Here is a 20,984-nt window from a genome sequence, read left to right as displayed (position 1 = left end):
AGGAACATCTAATTGTGAGGGCTAAAATGTTGCTCATATTTAATGTCCCCACTAGATTTTATTAGTTATGCAATGACTGTGCTCAGCATTGTACAAACACATACCATCTTTGCCATCAAGAGCTTACAATTCAGTTCCATATTACTAGTATCAGTTTACTCACTCTTACGCATGTAGCTATTGCTACAATATCAAATTACTGTATTTCCATCCTTTCTCTCCATTGTCTCTTCCAGCACCTACCCTACATTTCATTATAGTGTAAATATTGGCGAGGATTTGTAAATTCTGCTTGTCTATGCCTTTCAGAGTCTAAGAGCTGTAAACAATAGTTTTTCCAGTTAAGGGGGACTAAAGGCCGAAGTCTACAGTCCTTTCCTGGACAAAACTCTGATCTATTCTATAATTCTTAGAATCAGGACGCTTACTGGTATATTCTGTGGCAACATCTGTTACTCACTAATTCTGGCCTTGGAATCTATTAAGGGACCATTGTGGTCATCTAGTCTGACCTCCTGTATAACACAGAACTTCCCCAAAATAATTCCTAGAGCAGAAATTTTAGAAAAACATCCAATCTTGATTTTAAAATTGTCAGTGAAGGAGAATCCACCATGACCCTTGATAAATTGTTCCAAGAATTAAACTGTCTACGCTACACAACTTTTAGCAACATGGCTGCGCCGCTACAGCCATGCCACTAAAAGGCACTCAGTATAGCAGCTGTTTGTCACCAGGAGAGCGCTCTCCTGGTGACAAAAAAAACTTCCACTCCCAACGAGCAGTGTTGGTGTTGTCGGCAGGAGAGCCCAGTTTCAACTTCCAGCCATTGGATTGTATTATACCTTTGTTTGTCTGAAGAGTCCATTTATTAAATATTTGTTCCCCATGTAGGTACTTATAGAATGTAATCAAGTCACCCCTTAGCCTTCTCTTTGTTAAGCTAAATAGATTGAGCTCTCTGTCTATCACTGTAAGGCATGTTCTCTAGGTCTTTAATCATTCTCATGGCTCTTCTCTGAACCCTTTCCACTTGATCAACTTCCTTCTTGAATTGTTGCCATCAGAACTGGACACAGTATTCCAGCAGTGGTTGCACCAGTGCCAAATACCCATCTGTAAAATGGGGTTAAGACTTACTTCACAAGAGTACTGAGGATTCATTAATAAATATGAGTAAATTAGTTTGAGATCCTTGTATGGAAATGCAAAGTATTATGGGGGGAGAGGTAGCTCAGTGGTTTGAGCATTGGCCTGCTAAACCCAGGGTTGAGATTTCAATCCTTGAGGGGGCCGTTTAGGGAACTGGGGTAAAAAGCTGGCTGGGGATTGGTCCTGCTTTGACCAGGGGGTTGGACTAGATGGCCTCCTGAGGTCCCTTCCAACCCTGATATTCTATGATTCTATAATTTATTCTAGATTCAATCAATTGACTGAGAGAAAATCTATAGCTGTGAGTGGGAGAGGAGAGACAAACAATCCCCCTCCCCGCCAACCCAAGTTCTTCCTTCCTGATTGAAGCCATGCAACGTAACAATGTGTTGAACCAGGTTACATATTCCAGGAAGCTGATTCTGCTTTCACTTTATGAATAAAGTAAACAACAACTTATTAACCTGTCTCCAAAAACTATGGATGTGTATTGCTATCTAAGTAACTTTAGTTTAGATTTAGTCCATTAAAAAGGTCAAAATATCTTAATTGTATTAATGACCCAATCTGGAATATATGTTATTAAGGCCACATGTTTACATTTCATGTCCCAGTCAAGCAAATGGCTCCATGTGGGTGGCCTCTTTTGCTTGCATAGAATCCTGTTTTAGTCAAGGGAGCGCCATTTGGGTACAAGCATCCACACACACAGCTCCAAACTGAGGTTCAGGGCCCTTGTTTATATCTGGAGGCAACTGTACATCAAATACTCCCATTCTTGCAAGAACAAAGGTACTTAGGCATCTAAACCCCAGACTTAGCTCTTGAAGTCCCAGTTTTTAACTCCACTGTGATCCGGGTTTGGCAGGAGTTTTCTGGTAGTTGCCTGAACTCACTTGGCCACTGTTTTTCGAGTAAAAAGTTCCTTAGGCACATAAATTTCAGCCTTTCGGCATAAGCACTGCTGCATCAGACACTGGGACATTTATCTCCCACCTATGCTCCAGAGAAGAGAGGAATTTGGTGCGCGCTGTGTGTGTGTGTGTGTGTGTGTGTGTGTGTCCGTGTCCATCCCAATCTGGTAGGTGACCACTGGGCATGCCTACTGGATCGGGCCCCATCCAAAATCCAGAAGGAGGTGATGATGATGGTGGTGCCCACTTTATAACTTTTAGCCCATTGATTAGAGCACTCTCCTGGGATGTGGGGAACTCAGGTTCGGTTCCCTTCTCTCTGTCAGAAAAGGGGGCTTCCCACCTCTTGAGAGGTTGCTCGGACTACTGGACCAAAGAGTCATTTTCCCCCTCTTCCCCCCCCCCACCCCCGCAGCCCAGTGACTGTAGTATTTATGCACAGTGCAATAGTCACTGAGCCAGAGAGAGATGGAAAATGAGAATGAGTTGGTGGTCCAGTGAAAGTCCCTCAGTGACACCTCCCTAGCTGGCTTTAGGCTCCTTACCATACCCAGTTATTACCCCAGGGTGAGCTCAGTCTAGGCCCCAGGCTCTTAATGCTTGCAGTGGGCCCTGCCCTTGCAGGATTACTTCTTTTGTTTACCGTGGGGAAAAGCAAAAGCTCAGACTCAGAGAACAAGCGCCTCCTGGAGTCAACCAAAAAGTCAGTGGCACCACCTGATTGTAGGGGTGCCTGGGTAGGAGCTTTACTCGAGGCCCTATGGCCAGATAGCCAGATCAGTCTCTCCCTACCAAGCTTGCTCCAAGGTTCACTGGATTCCTCATGGAGCTGGGGGATCTCTGGCATGGCAGGTTCCTCCTACTGATTCACTCCAGTTACACCTCTACCCCGATACTATGCAGTCCTCGGGAGCCAAACATCCCTACTGCGTTATAGGTGAAACCCCGTTATATTGGGGTAGTGGTGGCAGGGCTCCAGCGCTGATTTAAAGGGCCTGGGGCTCCCTGCAGCAGCCAGAGCCCCAGGCCCTTTAAATCACTGGCCGAGCCCCGCTGCCAGAGCCCTGGGGTTACTGTGCTATACGCGAGCCTGTGTTATATTGTGTCACATTATATCGGGGTAGAGGTATACTCTTGCTTTATTTATCCACAGTGCAACAGCTTCAACAGGAGAGACTGAGGGACTCCCTACACCAGAATATCCCATAGATCAGTGGTTAGAGCACTTTCCTTGGAGGTGGGAGACTCTCTGTTCAAATCCTTTCTCCCTCTCTGACAAAGAGCAGGAAATGGAACTGGGCTTCCCAGCCAGTGCTCTGACAATTGGGCTAAAAGTTGTGAGGTGAACACATGGGTGCTGGAGGTATAGAAGCACCCCTTGGTTTGAAGTGGCTTCCATCATATACTGGTTTAGTGTTTGATCCAGTTTCAGCTCCACTCACTATACAAATTGTTTTAGCACCTGTAGATGAACACCACCACCACTTCCCTCCTCCTGCTGCTTTACTCTTTGTGTGTAACTCATTCTCACAAGAAGGTATTTAGGTGCCTAAAAGTCTCAGAACCCTTATCTACTGATTCATCTAAACTGAAAATTTGTGTGTACAGTAACTCATCACTTAGTCATCCCGGTTAACGTTGTTTCGTTGCTGATCAATTAGGGTACATGCTCGTTTAAAGTTGCGCAATGCTCCCTTCTAACGTTGTTTGGCAGCCATCTGCTTTGTCCACTGCTTGCAGGAAGAGCAGCCTGTTGCAGCTAGCTGGTGGGGGCTTGGAACCAGGGTGGACTGGCAGCCCCCTATCAGCTCCCCACTCTCCTAAGTTCCCTGTGCGGCAGCTGCACAGCAGGCTAGCAGTTGCAGCTGTCCCTTCTCTCACTGCCATGTGCTGCTCCTGCCCTCTGCCTTGAAGCTGCTCTCCGAGACTCCTGCTTGCTGGGGGGGGGAGGGGAGCTAATGTCAGTGTCCTGCTCCCACTGCTCCTGCACCCCGCTTACCCCATCTTCCATAGAGCAGGGGGGAACACAACAGAGGGAGCTTCCAGGCAGCTGCAGCTGTGATCAGGTCTCAGCTTGCTGATCTAATTAACAAGGCCGTGTACTTTTGACCCCACTCTTCATATTTAAAGAGGAAATGGGCATCTCTCACTCACTGACGCACACACACGGTGTAAGTCTCACTCTCTCTCGCGCACACACACACGGTGTGAGTCTCTGTCCCTGTCTGCCCTCCCTCCTTTCCTGCTGCCTTGTAGAGTGTGAGAGTTAACCCTTGAGGGCTCAGCCTAGAGAGCACAACTGCCAAAGCAAAAGTGCTGCCCCTGTAATTGTGCCGCCCCAAGCATGTGCTTGGTTTGCTGGTGCCTGGAGCTGACCCTGGCTCAGCCAATTGCTAGTTCATCATTTAGTAGTAAGGCATTCCCTGGGAATATCCCATCCTCTGACTCCTCCCCTCAATTAAGCATCACAATCATCATCACTGTGTACTAGAATTAAATTGTTTGTTTAAAACATATACTCTGTGTGTGTGTGTGTGTATATATATAATATTACATAATATAAATTATAGTCTTTTATCTGTTGAAAAATATTTCCCTGGAACCTAATCCCCTCATTTACATTAATTCTGATGGGGAAATAGGATTCACTTAACATCATTTCACTTAGTCGCATTTTTCAGGAACATAACTACAACGTTAAGTGAGGAGTTCCTGTGTGTGGTTTGAGTTTGCATATGCTTTTTAGTCACAGAGTTCATTAAAATTTGAATGACAGTATTAAATTGTAAAAATAAGCCTGCTCGGCTTTTAGTATGCATATACTTCTCACCTGTTTTTTCAGCTTTAGTTTGTCCTTAATTTTATAAATTGCTTAACTTTCTGATGGGCCCTCAGCTGGAGTATAGTGTGCAGTTTTGGATATCACCCTTTTAAAGAAAGATGCGGATAAACTAGAGAGAGTCCAAAGGAGAGCAACAAAATGATAAAATATTTAGAAAACCTGATTTTGACAAAAGGCTTAATAAAAAACTGGGCACATTTAGTCTTGAAAAAAGAAGATTGAAGACTCTTATCCAGTCTCTCTCAAAGATGTTAAGGGCTCTTTTATAAAGAGGACCGTGAACAATTGTTCTTCATGTGCACTGAAGGCAGGACAAGAAATAATTGGCTTAAGCTGCAGAAAGGGGGATTTAGGTTAGATACTAGGAAAAACTTTCTAAATATCAGGCTAGTTAAGCACTGGAATAGATTAACAAGGAAGGTTGTGGAATCCCTGTCATTAGCAGATTTTAAGAACTGGTTGGACAAACATCTGTCAAGTATGGTCTAGGTTTTCCTGGTCCTGCGTCAGCACAGGAAACTGAACTAAATGACCTTTTGAGCTCTACATTTCTATGATTCTACAATGGGGTCTGATTCATATTTACACTATCCCCACCCCGCCTTCCTTTAAGGTCACTTCTAGCAGTGTTAAGGGGACTTAAAGTGAGTGGGAGACCACTTTAGGCCACTTTAAGACCCATTATCACTGCCAGAATGGTACAAGGTGGATTTGGTGAGAATCAGGCTCAAGAATGAGTCTTGAGGCATCATGGAGATAACCCTCATTTGTCAAAAATATAAAGCTATGGGTTAACATGTTGGCAGCAAACTACTTAAAGTTATTTTCACTGAAAACTCACTGCTTCCCTTAGCTCAGAGAATAGCAAAAAGTAAACACTATACCAAACAATAGAGGGAAATGAAATGTTGGAAGTATTCTCTTCCATTAAGCAGTGGAAAAACACCAGGCTTTGAATATTTTATTATAATCATCTAGGAAAACATCTGAGACATCTTGGGCTTAATATTAGAAGAATATTTAATGAAGCGTTTAAAGCCAACATGTTACTCTGGCCTCTTAAGAATGCCTTACATGTTTGTTGTACGGTTATATCTCCTTGAGTATATTATGCCTTTCTGCATTATGGAAATACTTAACTAATAATCCTCTTATGCCTCCCTCCACAAGTGGTCAATTGGTTCGATAATGCTTAACTAACAGTCATGGCTGAAGTAGACGCAGGTTATACGCCCTTCTGTAGTAGTTTGGAATGTGCTTTTTAGCATGTGGGCACAATGATTATTTCGGTTAATGCTGAAATAAGTTATTGCACCTCTGTACATGCGGAAATACACTACTGAAAGCATTTTATAATGGAAAACTCTCCTTGGTACTTGCATTTCTGAGAGGGGCAAATCTCATAAGACTAGATTGCCATAACCCTTGCTTGGCCACGTAGGGATGTAATCCCCCTTGGTGTGCCAGACATCTCCTGGATTATGATCAGAGGGACTGGGCAGACCTTGTGGCACTCGGCCACCACATAGGACTGCCTGCCCTGTGTGTTCCCTGTTGTGTGCCTTTTACTTTCATTTTCCTCGAGTGGGCCAGGCAGGAAAGTGCTCCCTGCTCGCACCTGGGCCTCTGGAACTTGTCGTGGGGCAAGGGCCCAATGACAAGCCACCCCGACACACCCAATCTGAGTCAGCTGCAAGACATCCTGCCCATCTGTCTCCCAAGTATGCCCAAAAAGCATCTTACATACTTGTACTTCATACCATCCATTTCCTCCCCGTTATGTCCTGCCCTGACATCAAGTGGTGGAACCTGCTGGCACCTGAGGAGGGTGAGGAAGCCCACTGTGCCAATCTGTACTCCACTCTGGGTACATGTCCTGCTAGGGATATTAGTTTGGTGGCTCCTCCGTGGAGCCATAAGCAGAGGCATTAACTCCCTTGACATCTGCTCCTTCTGCAGTGAGAGGGAGACCTTGGCACATATCTATGTAGGGTGCATCATGTTGCAGCCCCTCTTCTGCCGCCGCCGCCTCCTCTTTATGAGAGTCTTGCTGTACTTCTTCTAACACTTCCTCATTTATGCACAACCCAGCTGTGGCCCTCCTCATCAATCTGCTCCGAGATGGCTGTTCATATGGGTGAACCCTCGCTTTGGGGAGGCTAGCCTGCTGGTTGCACACTTTCCACCCGAGGCTCCGTCCCCTCACATGCCGGAGCCCTGACCCCCTCCACCCCCCCATAACAGGAGAAGCCCTGAGGACCCTTCCCCCTGCAACTGGAGGAGTTCCATTCTGCCTACCCCAGCCAAAATGGACTGCGCCCCCGCCCCCACCGCCAGTCCAGTCCTGACCACACCGGGCTGAGCCACTGCCACCACCCCGAGCTGATGGTTGGGCCATGGCCACACTGGATGGAGCTGCTGCCACTGCCCCATGGCCCCAGCCACACCGGGCCAGCACGCACAGCTTGAGCTGCCGTGGGCTCACTCCCTCTCCAGAACCTCCTGGCCACCGCTGGCTTGCCGCATTCCCTGAGGAGGAGGGATGCGGTCAGCAGCAGCAGGGAGGAACAGCAGAGGCAGTGGGGGTCTTGGGGAAGGGGAATGGCCACCATGGTCCATGTGTCTGGCAGCAGATCCGACCCTTCCCTGTCCTATTATACCCTTCATGGATGGCCATTCATCGTACCACGAAGAGGAAGCTGGATGGAGGCAGAGTGTGCTCTGCAACCATGGGGCCTATTTCTGGGCTCTTATCTGATCATGTCGCTGGGCAGAGTTTCTTTGGGCAGTGTCCACTGGCTCCTTAGACACCTGTGAGGATCAGTAATGCTGTTCAGGGGTTCTCTGCTCAGTGTTCCCCTCTGGATATCTTATTTTTAACCTTTAACATTCACTCCTATCCTTGTTTTTCCATTTGTTGTCCCCAGTACTAACTTGTGGCCAGGGTCCAGTCACTCCTCCCCCTCAGTTGCAGGGACAGGCCTCTAGTTTTGGGCAGGCTAATTCCACCTGTCCCAGTACCTGTAAATAGTACAGAGGAGTAAGTCCCTGTTTGTGCTCTGGCACTAGCTGTGACAGTGAGACCTGGGATGTCAGCTGGATACTCTCTGTAACAGGATGGCTTGCCTGTGGGCTGGAGAACCTGAGGTTAAGCCAACCTGACTACAGAAAAGGTCCCCCCTGAGAGGAATTAGGTGATTCTTGTGTAAAAGGAGCCAGGCCTAAGTAGTGATAAAGCCAGCTGGGCAAAAAACTGAGGGAGATTCCTATAAAAGCAGGATGCATAGAAAGGGCTGCTTGTCAAAGCCTATTCCAGCAAAAGGAAAGGAAAGGGAATCGCCATTACAATAGCTGTTCAGGCTGTAGGGAGCAAGGGCCTCCAGGTATATTTCCACCTCTGAACAACATGCTATCACACAGAGACCTTCCTAGCAACACTACAAACAGCCTGGCCCCCTCCCCCTATCTGCCTTCCTGCCCCTGACTGCCCCCCTCAAAACCCCTGACCCATCTAACCTCCCCTGCTCCTTATTCCCTAACTGCCCTGTCCTGGGACCCCCCCCGGGACCCTTGTCCCCATTTCCCCGCCCTCCCCTCCCCCCAGAACACTCTCATCTTATGTCTGTCCAGTTCCAAGGATGCTGTTGGTTCTCAGCAATGATTCTAATACTAGGTATCTGGGTTTTAATTTTTATTTCAATACATTTTGAAATAAATGTAACCTCCACACCACCTGAGTGTGGTGCTCTGTCCCATTTAGTGGCATGGAATCCACTTAGAGAGAGATTAATGCATCTGCTGTATAGCCTTAGTTAAGGGCCAGGGGGCTTTTAGCTCATGCAGTAGAGGCTCATGCATTTAGCTCCAGAGGTCCCAGGTTCAGTTCTGCCTGCCACCAACTAGGGTCTGTCAGTGTTACAAGTAAGGGGCTGCAGAATACGTGAGGTACCTCCTTGCCTCCACTTAGGGTGGGAGGTGAGCTCTGTAGATGCACCTCTGAACTCTGAGTCTGCACTGACCCAGGACAGCAACTGATTGGAGTGCAGAGAAGGGATGGGCACATTAAAGAGACTTTTGGATTGCCGGACTTTAGAACCTGAGCTGGTTCTGTGTTATATCGATGGAAAGGAACCCCTAGATGTTTAAACTGGTTCCGGTTACTGCTGGCTCCACTTGGCAGAAGTTACATAAATACACGCTATATTTCATTACAAAAGATAACCATCTACAATATACAGCCAAATCTGGGGTGAATTGACCTCTGCTGTTGAAGACACAGTAAAATCATACAATTTAGGGCAAGAAATGAAGAAAAGTACTACAGTATATCTAACGGAAACTGCAGAGGGAAATTAGGAAGACAAAGAATATTATCATCTCATTTGGAATTTAGCCAGGGCACCATGGCCAACATTCTTCTTACTGAGGAATCTTAAAAGACCACAAAAAACGAGGAAGAACTTTAAAAAAAAATAATTCTGAAAAACAACTCCTTGTTCAGCATATTTCTTTCTAGAACCATGGTCACTGGATATGTATTGACGCTGAAAGGAGAGTGCTATTTCTTGGAGCTACAATATTACTTGGCAAAGTTGTCCTACAGTACTCCAATTCAAGTAGTCACCTGGTTTAGCTTGTGTGAGATGTACCACCACCCTAGATCCTGTGGCAGAAGACATGTCAGATTTCAGTCCGAATTGGAACACTGCCTTGGTATGATAGTGATAGACTGAGTCATTGCTTCTAGCCCCTTGGCATAAGGCAGTGTGTTGTAATGCTGCCCCAGGAGGTACATCCAACTCCTTTCATTGGAAACTTCAAAGGAGTTTCTGCCATATCCATTCCCTGGTCTTATATTTGGGGGCAAGTACTGGGCGGGTAGCTACTGTTTTCACCTAAGCGCCTGAGTTGAGATGCAGAAGTTGAGCAGGGGTATGTGTGTGTTACACTTATGCATGGCTGCATTAGGCCCGGATACAATCCGGCTCATGATAAATAGTGGAGTTGTTCCATAACCGATATTGGACTAAGTGTGACGTTGATCAGTCATGTATGAAACAAAGCCAATGGATTTTTTCCCTATGTCAACAAGCTGCCAGCAATCTGCATGATAAAGTATGTAGATTAAGGGGAACTGTGTATGGCCTCTCTTATTTTCTTTTTCTAAGGGAATTTCCATATTTCATATATCTACTTCTAAACGACCATTGCACAGAGATGGACTATTAGTTGCCAAGAAAACTTAGCTCATGGGCCCCCAACTGGTTAACATGTTTTTTAAACATGACTGTCTTTGTTAGCACTAGGTGCTAAGATGGTATTTAACAGCAGGTTAATCAAAACTTGTGAGGTAACACATTTTCCCTGTGTAGACAAAGGTTAAGGCCTGCTCTACACCAAAAGTTATATTGGTATAAATGTGTTGGTTGTGATTTTTTTAAAACTAATATGGTTATAGTGATACAACTCCTAGTGTAGATTCAGTTATGCTAGTATCAGTAAACTATTCCCATGCAGGAAGGGGAATAAGTAAAGTGCACCTTTATACTGTCAATTTCATGTCAAAATATACAGAATAAATAACCTTAAATCAAACTAATTTCTCAAGCAGCATTTTTTTTGCTTCTCTGTAAATGTTGAGTTGTATCAGTGGAAACTTTTTTCATCATTGTGTGTGCACAGTGAATAAAACTCTAATCCTTCCAAAACTATTCATAGTGAAACCAGTACAACTTTCTAGTACAGATAAAATCTCTTTCCTCACTCTGTATGTTTATGTAATAGAGACTAAGGAAAAAGAGGGAACAGTGTGGGCAGGAAGAAATATGAGAAGGCAGAGACTATGCTGCTTTATTTTAAATTTGCACACAGGCAGCCATTTGTTTCACACATAGAAAAAGAAATTAGAAGGTATTACTCAGCTGGTAGTCTCAAGGATTGGTTAGGTGCACCCAGTCACTCTGAGGTGGTCCCTCCAGGTCAGGTTGAGGCTTATTAGTGAGGAAGTGTGGGCAAGTTTTTGCATTATCATCTTTTTTGTGAAAAAACATAGGACTTCAGGCCTGTCAAACTGTCAGCTTTGGAAATACTAAAAAATAAATGCAGAAAAATAAAATAAAATGGTGAGTTGATTTGAGGATGGGTGTTGAATAAATCCCTAACTGGAAGGTAATATAGAAAAGTTATTCTCTATTAAATTCAATAGACTTGTTAAAGCATCCTACCTCTGTAGCAGAACTATATAACTCTCTGGTAAATTTGACAGACTTGTAGTGTACAGTTTGATAAAAACCCTTTTAAAATTACTATAGAACCCTCTTGAGTTTCCTTCCTGTTTAAATCCTAGACTTATTCATGAGGAAAGCTAGAGATGGGGAAAACAAATCTCTCTCAAATGCCAAAGTACATAACTAAATTAAACAATTTTGCATTCCTCTAACAATTTAATACTGTGTTTTTTTTAAATCTACTTCTTATGAAGAACTCCTAGTCTCATAGGAGAGGTACAGCAGTAAAGACTCCAGTCAGACCTTGATATAGTCCACAGCCCCCTGACCCTATCTCATTTTTCTTAAAGCACATCAGGCTTTTGCAATGCATATCTGAGTGGGTGGTGGTGGTGTTGCTATAACATGTCTGTTTATGGTAAGTCTACCCTTCGGATTTCAGGGAATTAAACCTGGCAGTTAGCCTGGACTTTCAAAGTTTAAAAAAAAAATCCTAAAAGGAAATAGAACACTTAAAAACTCCAGCCTGTATGTACAGTGCTAAAAATAATCACATACTAAAACCCATTACGCACAAAAACACATTAGTGTTGTAAAGTCAAACACTCAAAAGTCAAGAAATGCTAGAATTAATGTTGCCTGTGAAACCTTAATTTGCTCCCCCCCGTGGGTATACATTTTGATACACTCTTTAATTATATGATTCATAGATTCCAAGGCCAGAAAAAACCATTGTCATCATCTAGTCTGTAGCCTGTGTTATACAGGCAGTCAGAACTCCTCCTTCAAAATAATTCCTAGAACAGATCTTTTAGAAAAAGCATTCAGTTTTGATTAAATAATTATCACTGGGGAGAATCTACCATTATCCTTGATAACTTGTTCCAATAGTTAATTATTCTCACTGTCAACAATGTAGACCTTATTTTAACTTCCAGCCATTGGATGATGATGATAAACCTTTTTCTGTTAGATTGAAGAGCCCATTATCAAATATTTATTCCCAATGTAGGTACTTGTAGACTGTAATCAAGTAGCTCCTTCAACTTCTCTTTGTTAAGCTAATAGATTGAACTCCTTGAGTCTATTATATCCACAACACAGAGCTTTGCCATTGAGCTAAAGGAGCAACTGATGGCAATAGTAAGTTGTCATCCTATATATGGACCAGCACTAGAGCGGGTTGAGACAAGTACTTTGCAGGTGAGCTTCACAAATATTTGCAGACATGAGAGGGGTTGTGATACTCAGTACCCTTGGGTTCCATTCCAGGCTCTGGAGGGGGAATGTAGACAGTGAAAGAATCTCTTGTGTTTGGACTAGCAAACAACCAGTGCTGTCAGTGGTTGAGCAGCACTTTCCACTTGTACTTCATAGAATCTTTCACGCTAAGAACAGAAGCCTGGCTCGAGCAAGAGGGGGAGTGCAGTCTACTGGGCACAGTGTTTCCTGCCCCACGCTTAACTCCTGCCCTGTCGCCTCCAGCCTGTCCCTGTCCTGCCTCTTATCCCCTTTTGGCTTCTTATACCAGACCCACTGACTTCACCCAGGTCTCCACCGCACAGACTGCTAATCCCAGTCCTCTTTCCCAGCCAGTCCTAGTCTCCTTCACTAGGACCCCCATCCGAGATTCACTCTTCCATCCCAAGCTCCTTGTCCCAGTCTCATCTCCTCCCCACACAGACCTCTTAGTCCAGTCTCCTTGCCCAGCTAGTCTTCCCCACTGGCTCTTTGTCTGATCTCAGTCCCTTCCTGGTTCCCAGTCTGTCTCCTTGTCCAGCCAGGAACACAGGAGAGTCTCCTGCTCTTCGTTTCTGTGTTCGATACCACAGTTACCAACTCCAGCCAGAATAAAAATAATTCACCAAATTGAATCATGCAGACAGCTGCTTTTTAGAGCATCATAAGCAGAGAGGTATACCAATCACATACAGTTATCCCAGTTTTTAGTTCAGCTGAGGGCCTCTTAAGGAAATCGGACCGTGAAAGATTTTCTTGTCTCTGGACTAGCTCGCAATCAGTGCTATCAGTGGACATGCAGCACTTGCACTTCCAGATCATACTTGACTTAGTCTTTCACGCTGAGAACAGAAATCAGTCTAGATCAAGGTAGGTATCAGAACATAAAAATGGCCATAAGGGTTCAGACCAATGGTCCTGTGAGCCCAGTATCCTGTCTTCCAGCAGTGGCTGGCTTCAGAGAGAATGAACAGAATTAATGATTGATCCATCCCCGTCGTCCATTCACAGCTTCGGGCAGTCAGAGCATTGGGTTGTATCCCTGACCATCTTGGCTAATAGTCATTGATGGATATATCCTCCATGAACTTATCTAATTCTTGTTTGAACCCAGTTATATTCTTAGCCATCACAATATCCCCTCGCAATGAGTTCCACAGGTTGACTGCATTGTGTGAAGAAGTACTTCCTTCTGTTTGTTTTTTTAACTGATGCCTATTAATTTCATTGGATGACCCCTGGGTCTTATATTATGTGACAGGGTAAATAACACTTCCTTATTTGCTATCTCCGCTCTATACATAATTGTATAGACCTCTATCATATTTCCCCTTAGTCATCTCTTTTCTAAGATGAACCTTCCCAGTCTTTAATCTCTCCTCATATGGAAGCTGTTCCATACCCCTAATCATTTTTGTTGACCACCTTTGTACTTTTCCCAATTCAGATATATCTTTTTTGTGATGGGGTGACCAAAACTGCATGCAGTATTCAAGGTGTGGGTATGTCATGGACTTATATAGTGGCACTACATTTTTCTGTCTTATTATCTATCCCTTTCCTAATGGTTCCTAACATTGTTAGCTTTTTTGACTGCCGCTGCACATTGAGTAGATGTTTTCAGAGAGAGCTATCCATGAAGACTCCAAGATCTCTCTTGAGTGGTAATGGCTAATTTATCTGTATAGTTGGGATTGTTTTCCAGTGTGCATTACATTGTATGATGACATAAGCCTCAGCTCAACCAAATAACAGATGAGCAGTAAATTGTTGAACCAGACCTCTTTTCCCCGCTTCCAACCAAGCAGAGTGAACTATCAATCCAACTCTTGCGACGGCTACAGAGCAGAGATATTGGCAGTAATTATTTCCTTGTGTGCTACAGATTTAAAACAGCAGTGAAGGCATTGTTTGTTAGTTGGGACGCGTGGAAATCTAGCAACCTAACAAATATTTACAAGGGTGGCAAGAAATAGACTGTAGATTGCTCTGGCAGGAATCAGAGTGTAATGATCTGTTGCTGTACTATAAACATAGAAACCAGTTAGCAACAGCAAAAGACTAGGGGAGCGGGAAGCCTGGGACATTATTTTCCCAAAGGTTTTATGTGCTATGTGGTTTTTCATTTGAGATACATACAAACAGAAACCTATCCCCAGGTACCTTAAAGACATTGAGAGCAGCTGCTAAGCCTTGTAACCAGGCCACTCGAGGTAGACATGCAGCAGCATATCCTGTCCATATCCTGTCCTAAATGGGGAATTGAGTTAGGATACCAACTGTGGGGGAGAGGGAGGAGAGTGATGAGAAGCCAGAGGGAAAGGGAGAGTTTTTCTCACAGCTGTGGGAGAGAAGTAGATAGTCTGCAAAAGGTTCATATAAGAATCCAAACATATTGCCTATCAGGAACAACTGAACTATTTCGGTTTGCTCGTCACTGGCATAACTATAATTCCTCTCAAACTCGCACTACAGTTATGCCAGTGCTAACTTGGTAAAAGCCCTGTTTTAGAAACAAATCCTCAGTTGGCATCTGCTGCCTGCAGATCAGTTGAGGATCTGGCTTGCAGTTCTCTGCCCTGTTTTCAATATATCTTGGTGGTTTTCTTTTAAAAGACCAGAAAAGTAAGGGTTTGTCTACACTACGGGATTATTCTGATTTTACAGAAACCGTTTTTTAAAACAGATTGTATAAAGTCGAGTGCACGCGGCCACACTAAGCACATTAATTCGACGGTGTGCGTCCATGTACTGAGGCTAGTGTCGATTTCCGGAGCATTGCACTGTGGGTAGCTATCCCATAGCTATAGTTCTTGCAGTCTCCCCCGCCCATTGGAATTCTGGGTTGAGATCCCAATGCATGATGGGGCAAAAACAGTGTTGCGGGTGTTTCTGGATAAATGTCATCACTCAATCCTTCCTCCATGAAAGCAACAGCAGACAATAATTTAGCGCCCTTTTTCCCTGGATTGCCCTGATAGATGCCATAGCATGGCAACCATGGAGCCCATTTAGCCTTTTGTCACTGTCACCGTATGTGTACTGGATGCTGCTGACAGACGTGGTACTACACAGCAGCATTCATTTGCCTTTGCAAGGTAGCAGAGACGGTTACGAGCCTTTTGCACCGTCTGCTGCTTTGGAAATTGGTGATGACGGTTACCAGTCCTTTTGTACTGTCTGCTGCTGTCATGGGTGCTCCTGGCTGGCCTCGCTGAGGTTGGCCGGGGGCGCATGGACAAAAATGAGAGTGACTCCCCAGGTCATTCCCTTCTTTATGTTTTGTCTAAAAATAGTCAGTCCTGCCTAGAATATGGGGCAAGTCTACTAGAGAACCAGAGAGCACAGCCGCTCCAGGTCAGAGCCCCAGATGGTCCACAGAAATGATGAGCTGTATGCCATTCTAGGGGGTGCCTCTGCAACAACCCCACTCATTGCTTCCCTCCTCCCACACCCCTCCTGGGCTACTATGGCAGTCCCCCCCCCATTTGTGTGATGAAGTAATAAAGAATGCAGGAATAAGAAACACTGACTTTTTAGTGAGATAAAATGAGGGGGAGGCAGTCTCCAGCTGCTATGATAGTCCAGGCAGGACAGAATCTCCATTACTCGTTAAAGGGTGGGGGGGAGAGGAGTGCAGCCTCCCGCTGCTATGATAGTCCAGGCAGGACAGAATCTTCATTAGACATGAAAAGGGGAGGGGAGAGGAGCTCAGCCTCCAGCTGCTATGATGAGGATGGTTACCAAGCCTATTGCACCATCTGCCTCTCCAGGAAACAAAGCTTAAAGAAGGGAATGACCGGGAGTCATTCCCATTTTTGCCCAGGTGCCCCCGGCTGACCTCACTGAGGCCAGCCAGGAGCACTCACGGGATGATGAGGACGGTTTTCAAGCCTTTTGTGCCGTCTACCATCAGAAAAGGAAGGTGAGGGGATGCTGCTGTTCAGCGCTGCAGCACCGTGTCTACCAGCAGCATCCAGCAGACATATGGTGACATTGAAAAAGGCGAGAAACGATTTCCCTTTTCTTTCATGGGGGAGGGAGGGAGAGGCGGGTAAATTGACAACATATACCCTGAACCATCCGGGACAATGTTTTTGACCCTTCAGGCATTGGGAGCTCAGCCAAGAATGCAAATGCTTTTCGGAGACTGCGGGGACAGCTGGAGTCCTCAGTCCCCTCTCCCTCCCTCCATGAGCGTCCATTTGATTCTTTGGCTTTCCATTACACTTGTCACACAGCACTGTGTTGAGTCCCTGCTGTGGCCTCTGTCTATCATAGCCTGGAGATTTTTTCAAATGCTTTGGCATTTCGTCTTCTGGAACGGAGCTCTGATAGAACAGATTTGTCTCTCTATAAAGCGATCAGATCCAGTATCTCCCATACAGTCCATGCTGATCAGAGCTCCATGCTGGGCAAACAGGAAATGAAATTCAAAAGTTCACGGGGCTTTTCCTGTCTACCTGGCCAGTGCATCCGAGTTCAGATTGCTGTCCAGAGCGGTCACAATGGTGCACTGTGGGTTAGTGCCCGGAGGCCAATACTGTTTTCAGTGCTACTCCCCTCATCGGGGAGGAGTACAGATATCGACATTAAGAGCCCTTTATATCAAAATAAAGGGCTTCGTTGTGTGGACGAGTGCAGGGTTAGTTCAATTTAACACTGCTAAATTCGGTATAAATGCATAGTGTAGACCAGGCCTAAGAGGCTGCTATATTGAGCAAAGGCAGGAAGGGAGATGCTTTTTCTCACCCTTCCAAAATTTTATGGAGAGGTGGTCTTTCCAGAATAGAGATTTTGCTGTTCTCTCTCAAATCATCAGGAGATTAAGGCCTTGTTTACACTACAGAGTTATGTTGACACTCCAAAAAGCGCTATAATAAGAATTGGTATTGCATGTTCACACTCGCTCCGTCTATCAGCAGAGCGCATCTGCAGTTGGGGCACTATCATCAACAGTGTGAGCAATGCAGTGTGGGTACCTATCCCACAGTCCAGCTCGACAACTTCTGCCACTAAGTCTTGTGGGAAGGTGGAGCAGATTGCAGCACATCTTGGTACCAGGCTCAGGCCAGTGCAACCATTTAGGCAACCTAGGCAGTCGCCTAGGGTGCTGGGATTTGGGGGGCACCATTTTCTGTGGCAGTGACTGCGGCAGCCGGATCTTTGGCCACCCTGGTTGCCACCGGCATTTAGGCGGAGGGAGCTGGGGCAGAGGGGCACTGGGAGGGCTGCCTGCAGCAAGTAAGGGGGGGAGGCGGCACGTAAGGGAACTCCCCACCCCAGCTCACCCCTGCTCCGCCTCCCCGAGCACGCCGTGGCTGCTTCACTGCTCCCGCCTCTCAGGCTTGCGGCACCTAAGCTGATTGGCGCTGCAAGCCTGTGAGGCAGGAGAAGTGAAGCGGTGACGGTGTGCTCGGGGAGGAGGCGGGGCAGGAGTGAGCTGCTTCACTTCTCCCGCCTCCCAGGTTTGTGGCACCAATCAGCTTAGGCGCCACAAGCCTGGGAGGCGGGAGAAGTGAAGCAGCCACGGCGTGCTCGGGGTGCTCGTGCACGGAGCAGGGGTGAGCTGGGGCAGGGAGGATGTCTCAGGGCGGAGGGGGGGAACTGCCATGGGGGGCGCCTCAGGGTGAGGGCGTAGGGGAGACGCAAGGTGGAAGTTTCGCCTAGGGTGCGAAACATCCTTGCACTAGCCCTGACCAGGCTCAGTGTCCCAGCATTCCATAGGCTTCCGGCTTTTTCACTACATTTTTAATGGTCCCTGTTTGCTGTGCACCCCAGCATCTTTGTGAGAAGGGATGGGTCCTGCTGTGCTCTGATAACTGTCATGAAAACATCACAGATGGCAGTGCAGTTAATCATGAAGTTCCTAACTGACGAAGACTCTCAGTTGCCTGACATGCTGTGTGATATGAATAGGAGCAACTTTAGGTTGCTTTTGGCATTCACGGAACAGCTGCAGACAGTGGACTGTTACTTTTGGGCTCAGGAAATAAGCACTGAATGATGGGATTGAATCGTCATGCAGGTCTGGGATGACGAGCAGTGGTTTCAGAACTTTCAGCTGCAGAAAGCCACCTTCCTGGAACTGTGTGCGGAGCTCGCCCCAGCACTGTGGGGCAAGGACATCAGAACAAGAGCTGTCCTATTGATAGAGAAGCATGTGGCAATTGCTGTGTGGAAGCTGGCAACTCCAGACTGCTACCAGTTGGTCATGAATCAATTTGGAGTCGGGATATCAACCACTGGGACTGCGTTAATACAAATGTGCAGGGCAATTAATTGCATCCTGTTACAAAGGACCATGACTCTGGGAAATGTGCATGAAATAGTGGAAGGCTTTGCAGAAATGAGTTTCCCTAACTATGGAGGGGCAATGGCACACATGTTCCAGTTTTGGCACCAGACCACCTTATGACAGAGTACATCAATAAGAAGGGGTACTTCTCCATGGTGTTGCTTGTGGATCACCGTGGGCATTTCAATGCAGGGTGGTCTGGGAAGGTGCATGATGTACACAACTTCAGGAATACCGGCCTCTATAGAAATCTACAAGCAGGGACTTTCTTTCCAGACCAGAAGATTACAGTGGGGGATGTTGAAATGACCATATTGATCCTAGGAGACCCAGCGTACCCCTTACTGTCATGGCTCATGAAACTTTACACGGGAAACGTGGACAGACATAAGGAGCTGTTCAACAGGCTGAGTAAATGCTGGATGACAGTGGAATGTGCCTTTGGCAAATTAAAGGTGTGCTAGTGAGGTCTTTATGGCAGATTAGACCTCAGTGAGGATAAGATTCACATAGTCATAGCCGTAAATTGCATAATCTTTGTGAATCTAAGAGTGAAAGGTTTGCTCAGGGTCGGTGTGTTGAAGAAGACTGCTTGGCTGCTGATTTTGAGCAGCCAGATACCAGGGCTATTAGAAGGACACAGAGGGGTGCAATTTGAATCAGGGAGGCTTTGAAGCAACACTTTGAAAATGAGAATCAGTAATGTATGTCTCTATGATTGGTCCTGCAATGTTATGTTACATGTAGTTTTCTTAGGAAGCAATGGTGAAATGTGGGGCCTTACGTTCCAGTAATCAAATGATTAAACTGCCTGTGTATGTATTGGTAGTGTCTGCTATCTCAATTTGTAGGAAACATATAAAGTTGAGTTACCATTCAAAACCTTTTCTTTTCTCTCTCTCTCTCACACACACACACACACACACACACGCGCGCGCGTGCTTGGTGGGAAAGAAGGTGCCAGGGAAGGGCGCACACTCAGAGCTGTGTGTAGGTCCAGTTATCATTTTGAAAGTTGTCCAAGGGGGCGGAGTGAAGGGAAAACCGAGAAGTACCGGAAAGTGGGAAGGACTGTCCAGGCGGAATTTGGTAAAGGATCATGGAAGAGAGTTCTGGATGTGCCGCAGGTAAGGGCGGACATGCATCTGCTCAGTCTGCAACTTTATTAAGGATTTCAGCATCTGCGTTTGCTTCTCCATGACTTTAATCATCCACTCAGTAGCATCCTTAACAAACTCCTGATTTTCTTTTCTGTCCTGCCTTTCAGCTTCCCTCCATTCTTTATGTTCCCTTTTCTCCGCATTAGAGAAGTGCAGTGCCTCCCAGAACATGTTTTCTTGCTCTGTGTTGGGCACTTTCTTATCTGGTGGAGACACTCAGCGAGAGTGCATGGGGTGTTCCTCAAGGCCATATCTGCCGAAGCACAAGGAACAATGCACAGAAGCATGATTGATAAATTCGTGCACAGCATTGAAACATGTCTGGTAACATGACAGTCACTTTCTAACTGACTCTTGGCAAGTACATATCTTGGTGAACACTCAAAGCATGGTGAGTGTTAGCTGGGGGGGAGGGGCAATACATGGGGAAGAGAGCACTCAACAAAGTTGCGCTGCAGCCAACTAGGGGAAAAATTTGAAAATTCTCTCACACTTTTCCACAGGCCGGGGTCATTGTAGCAGATGCTTCACTTCTGAAGGTAAGCAGGGAAGCAAGGGCACATCTACTACACACTCATGGCTTCTGCCCTGGCCCCTATGCTGCTTGCCTGCGTACTGCTTTGGTCCCTGCACAAAGGATTGCTGAATGGCATGGGAAAGTTTCCTACAATAGGGGAAGAAACAAAGCAACTCTGCCAAGGAACCCTCGGCAGAGGATTGCAGAATACCTCCAGGAAACTTTCCTAGAGATCTCTCTGGAGGATTCCTGTGAGCTTGTTGTGCATCAACACCCTGTGCTGCTGTACTGATTAGCTGCACAGGGGAATGTGCGGCACACAGAAACACAGCCAGCCTTATACATTTTCTATATCCTGAACCCACCTCCGCACTACACAAACCACAGACACTTACCAGGCGTCTCCTCTCCTGCTTCTCGTTCACAGGAGAGCAACTGCTGAAACTGGCTAGACCCTCCTGGAGTGGTGAACAGTTCCTGGCTGCCTTCCCCATTGGGTGACCCCGCTAGGAGCTCCACATTTTTGTCTAACTCCACCTCTTCATCAATGACTTCATCCTCCAGGTTAGGTCCTCTTTCCACCGCCTCCAGGCTTGCCAAAGTATCCACAGGGCTCTTGGTGATGGAGGTGGGAT

At 46.0% G+C, this 20,984-nt stretch overlaps 1 protein-coding gene across 9 annotated transcripts in view; it reads left to right on the top strand.

Moving 5' to 3' along the window:
• Window positions 1-20,984, top strand: part of A4GALT (alpha 1,4-galactosyltransferase (P blood group)) — a 58,923-nt gene that overhangs the window by 20,604 nt on the left and 17,335 nt on the right. Inside the window, exons 1-3 of one of the 9 annotated variants that reach the window (XR_007768850.1) lie at window positions 19,811-20,223; window positions 20,336-20,371; window positions 20,777-20,913. The exons of 2 other annotated variants lie outside the window; for them this stretch is intronic. Coding sequence is in view for 5 of the 7 variants with exons in the window: in XM_050919893.1 (XP_050775850.1) it covers window positions 20,897-20,913 (17 nt within the window). In the remaining 2 variants the exon portion in view is untranslated. 6 more of the 9 variants (XM_050919872.1, XM_050919901.1, XM_050919886.1 and 3 more) reach the window with 6 other exon arrangements.

The sequence above is a fragment of the Gopherus flavomarginatus genome, chromosome 1 (genome assembly GCF_025201925.1).
Source record: "Gopherus flavomarginatus isolate rGopFla2 chromosome 1, rGopFla2.mat.asm, whole genome shotgun sequence".
Classification (NCBI taxonomy): Eukaryota; Metazoa; Chordata; order Testudines; family Testudinidae; genus Gopherus; species Gopherus flavomarginatus.
The sequence above is the reverse complement of the archived record's forward strand: the minus strand, read 5'-3'. Positions and strand labels throughout refer to the sequence as shown.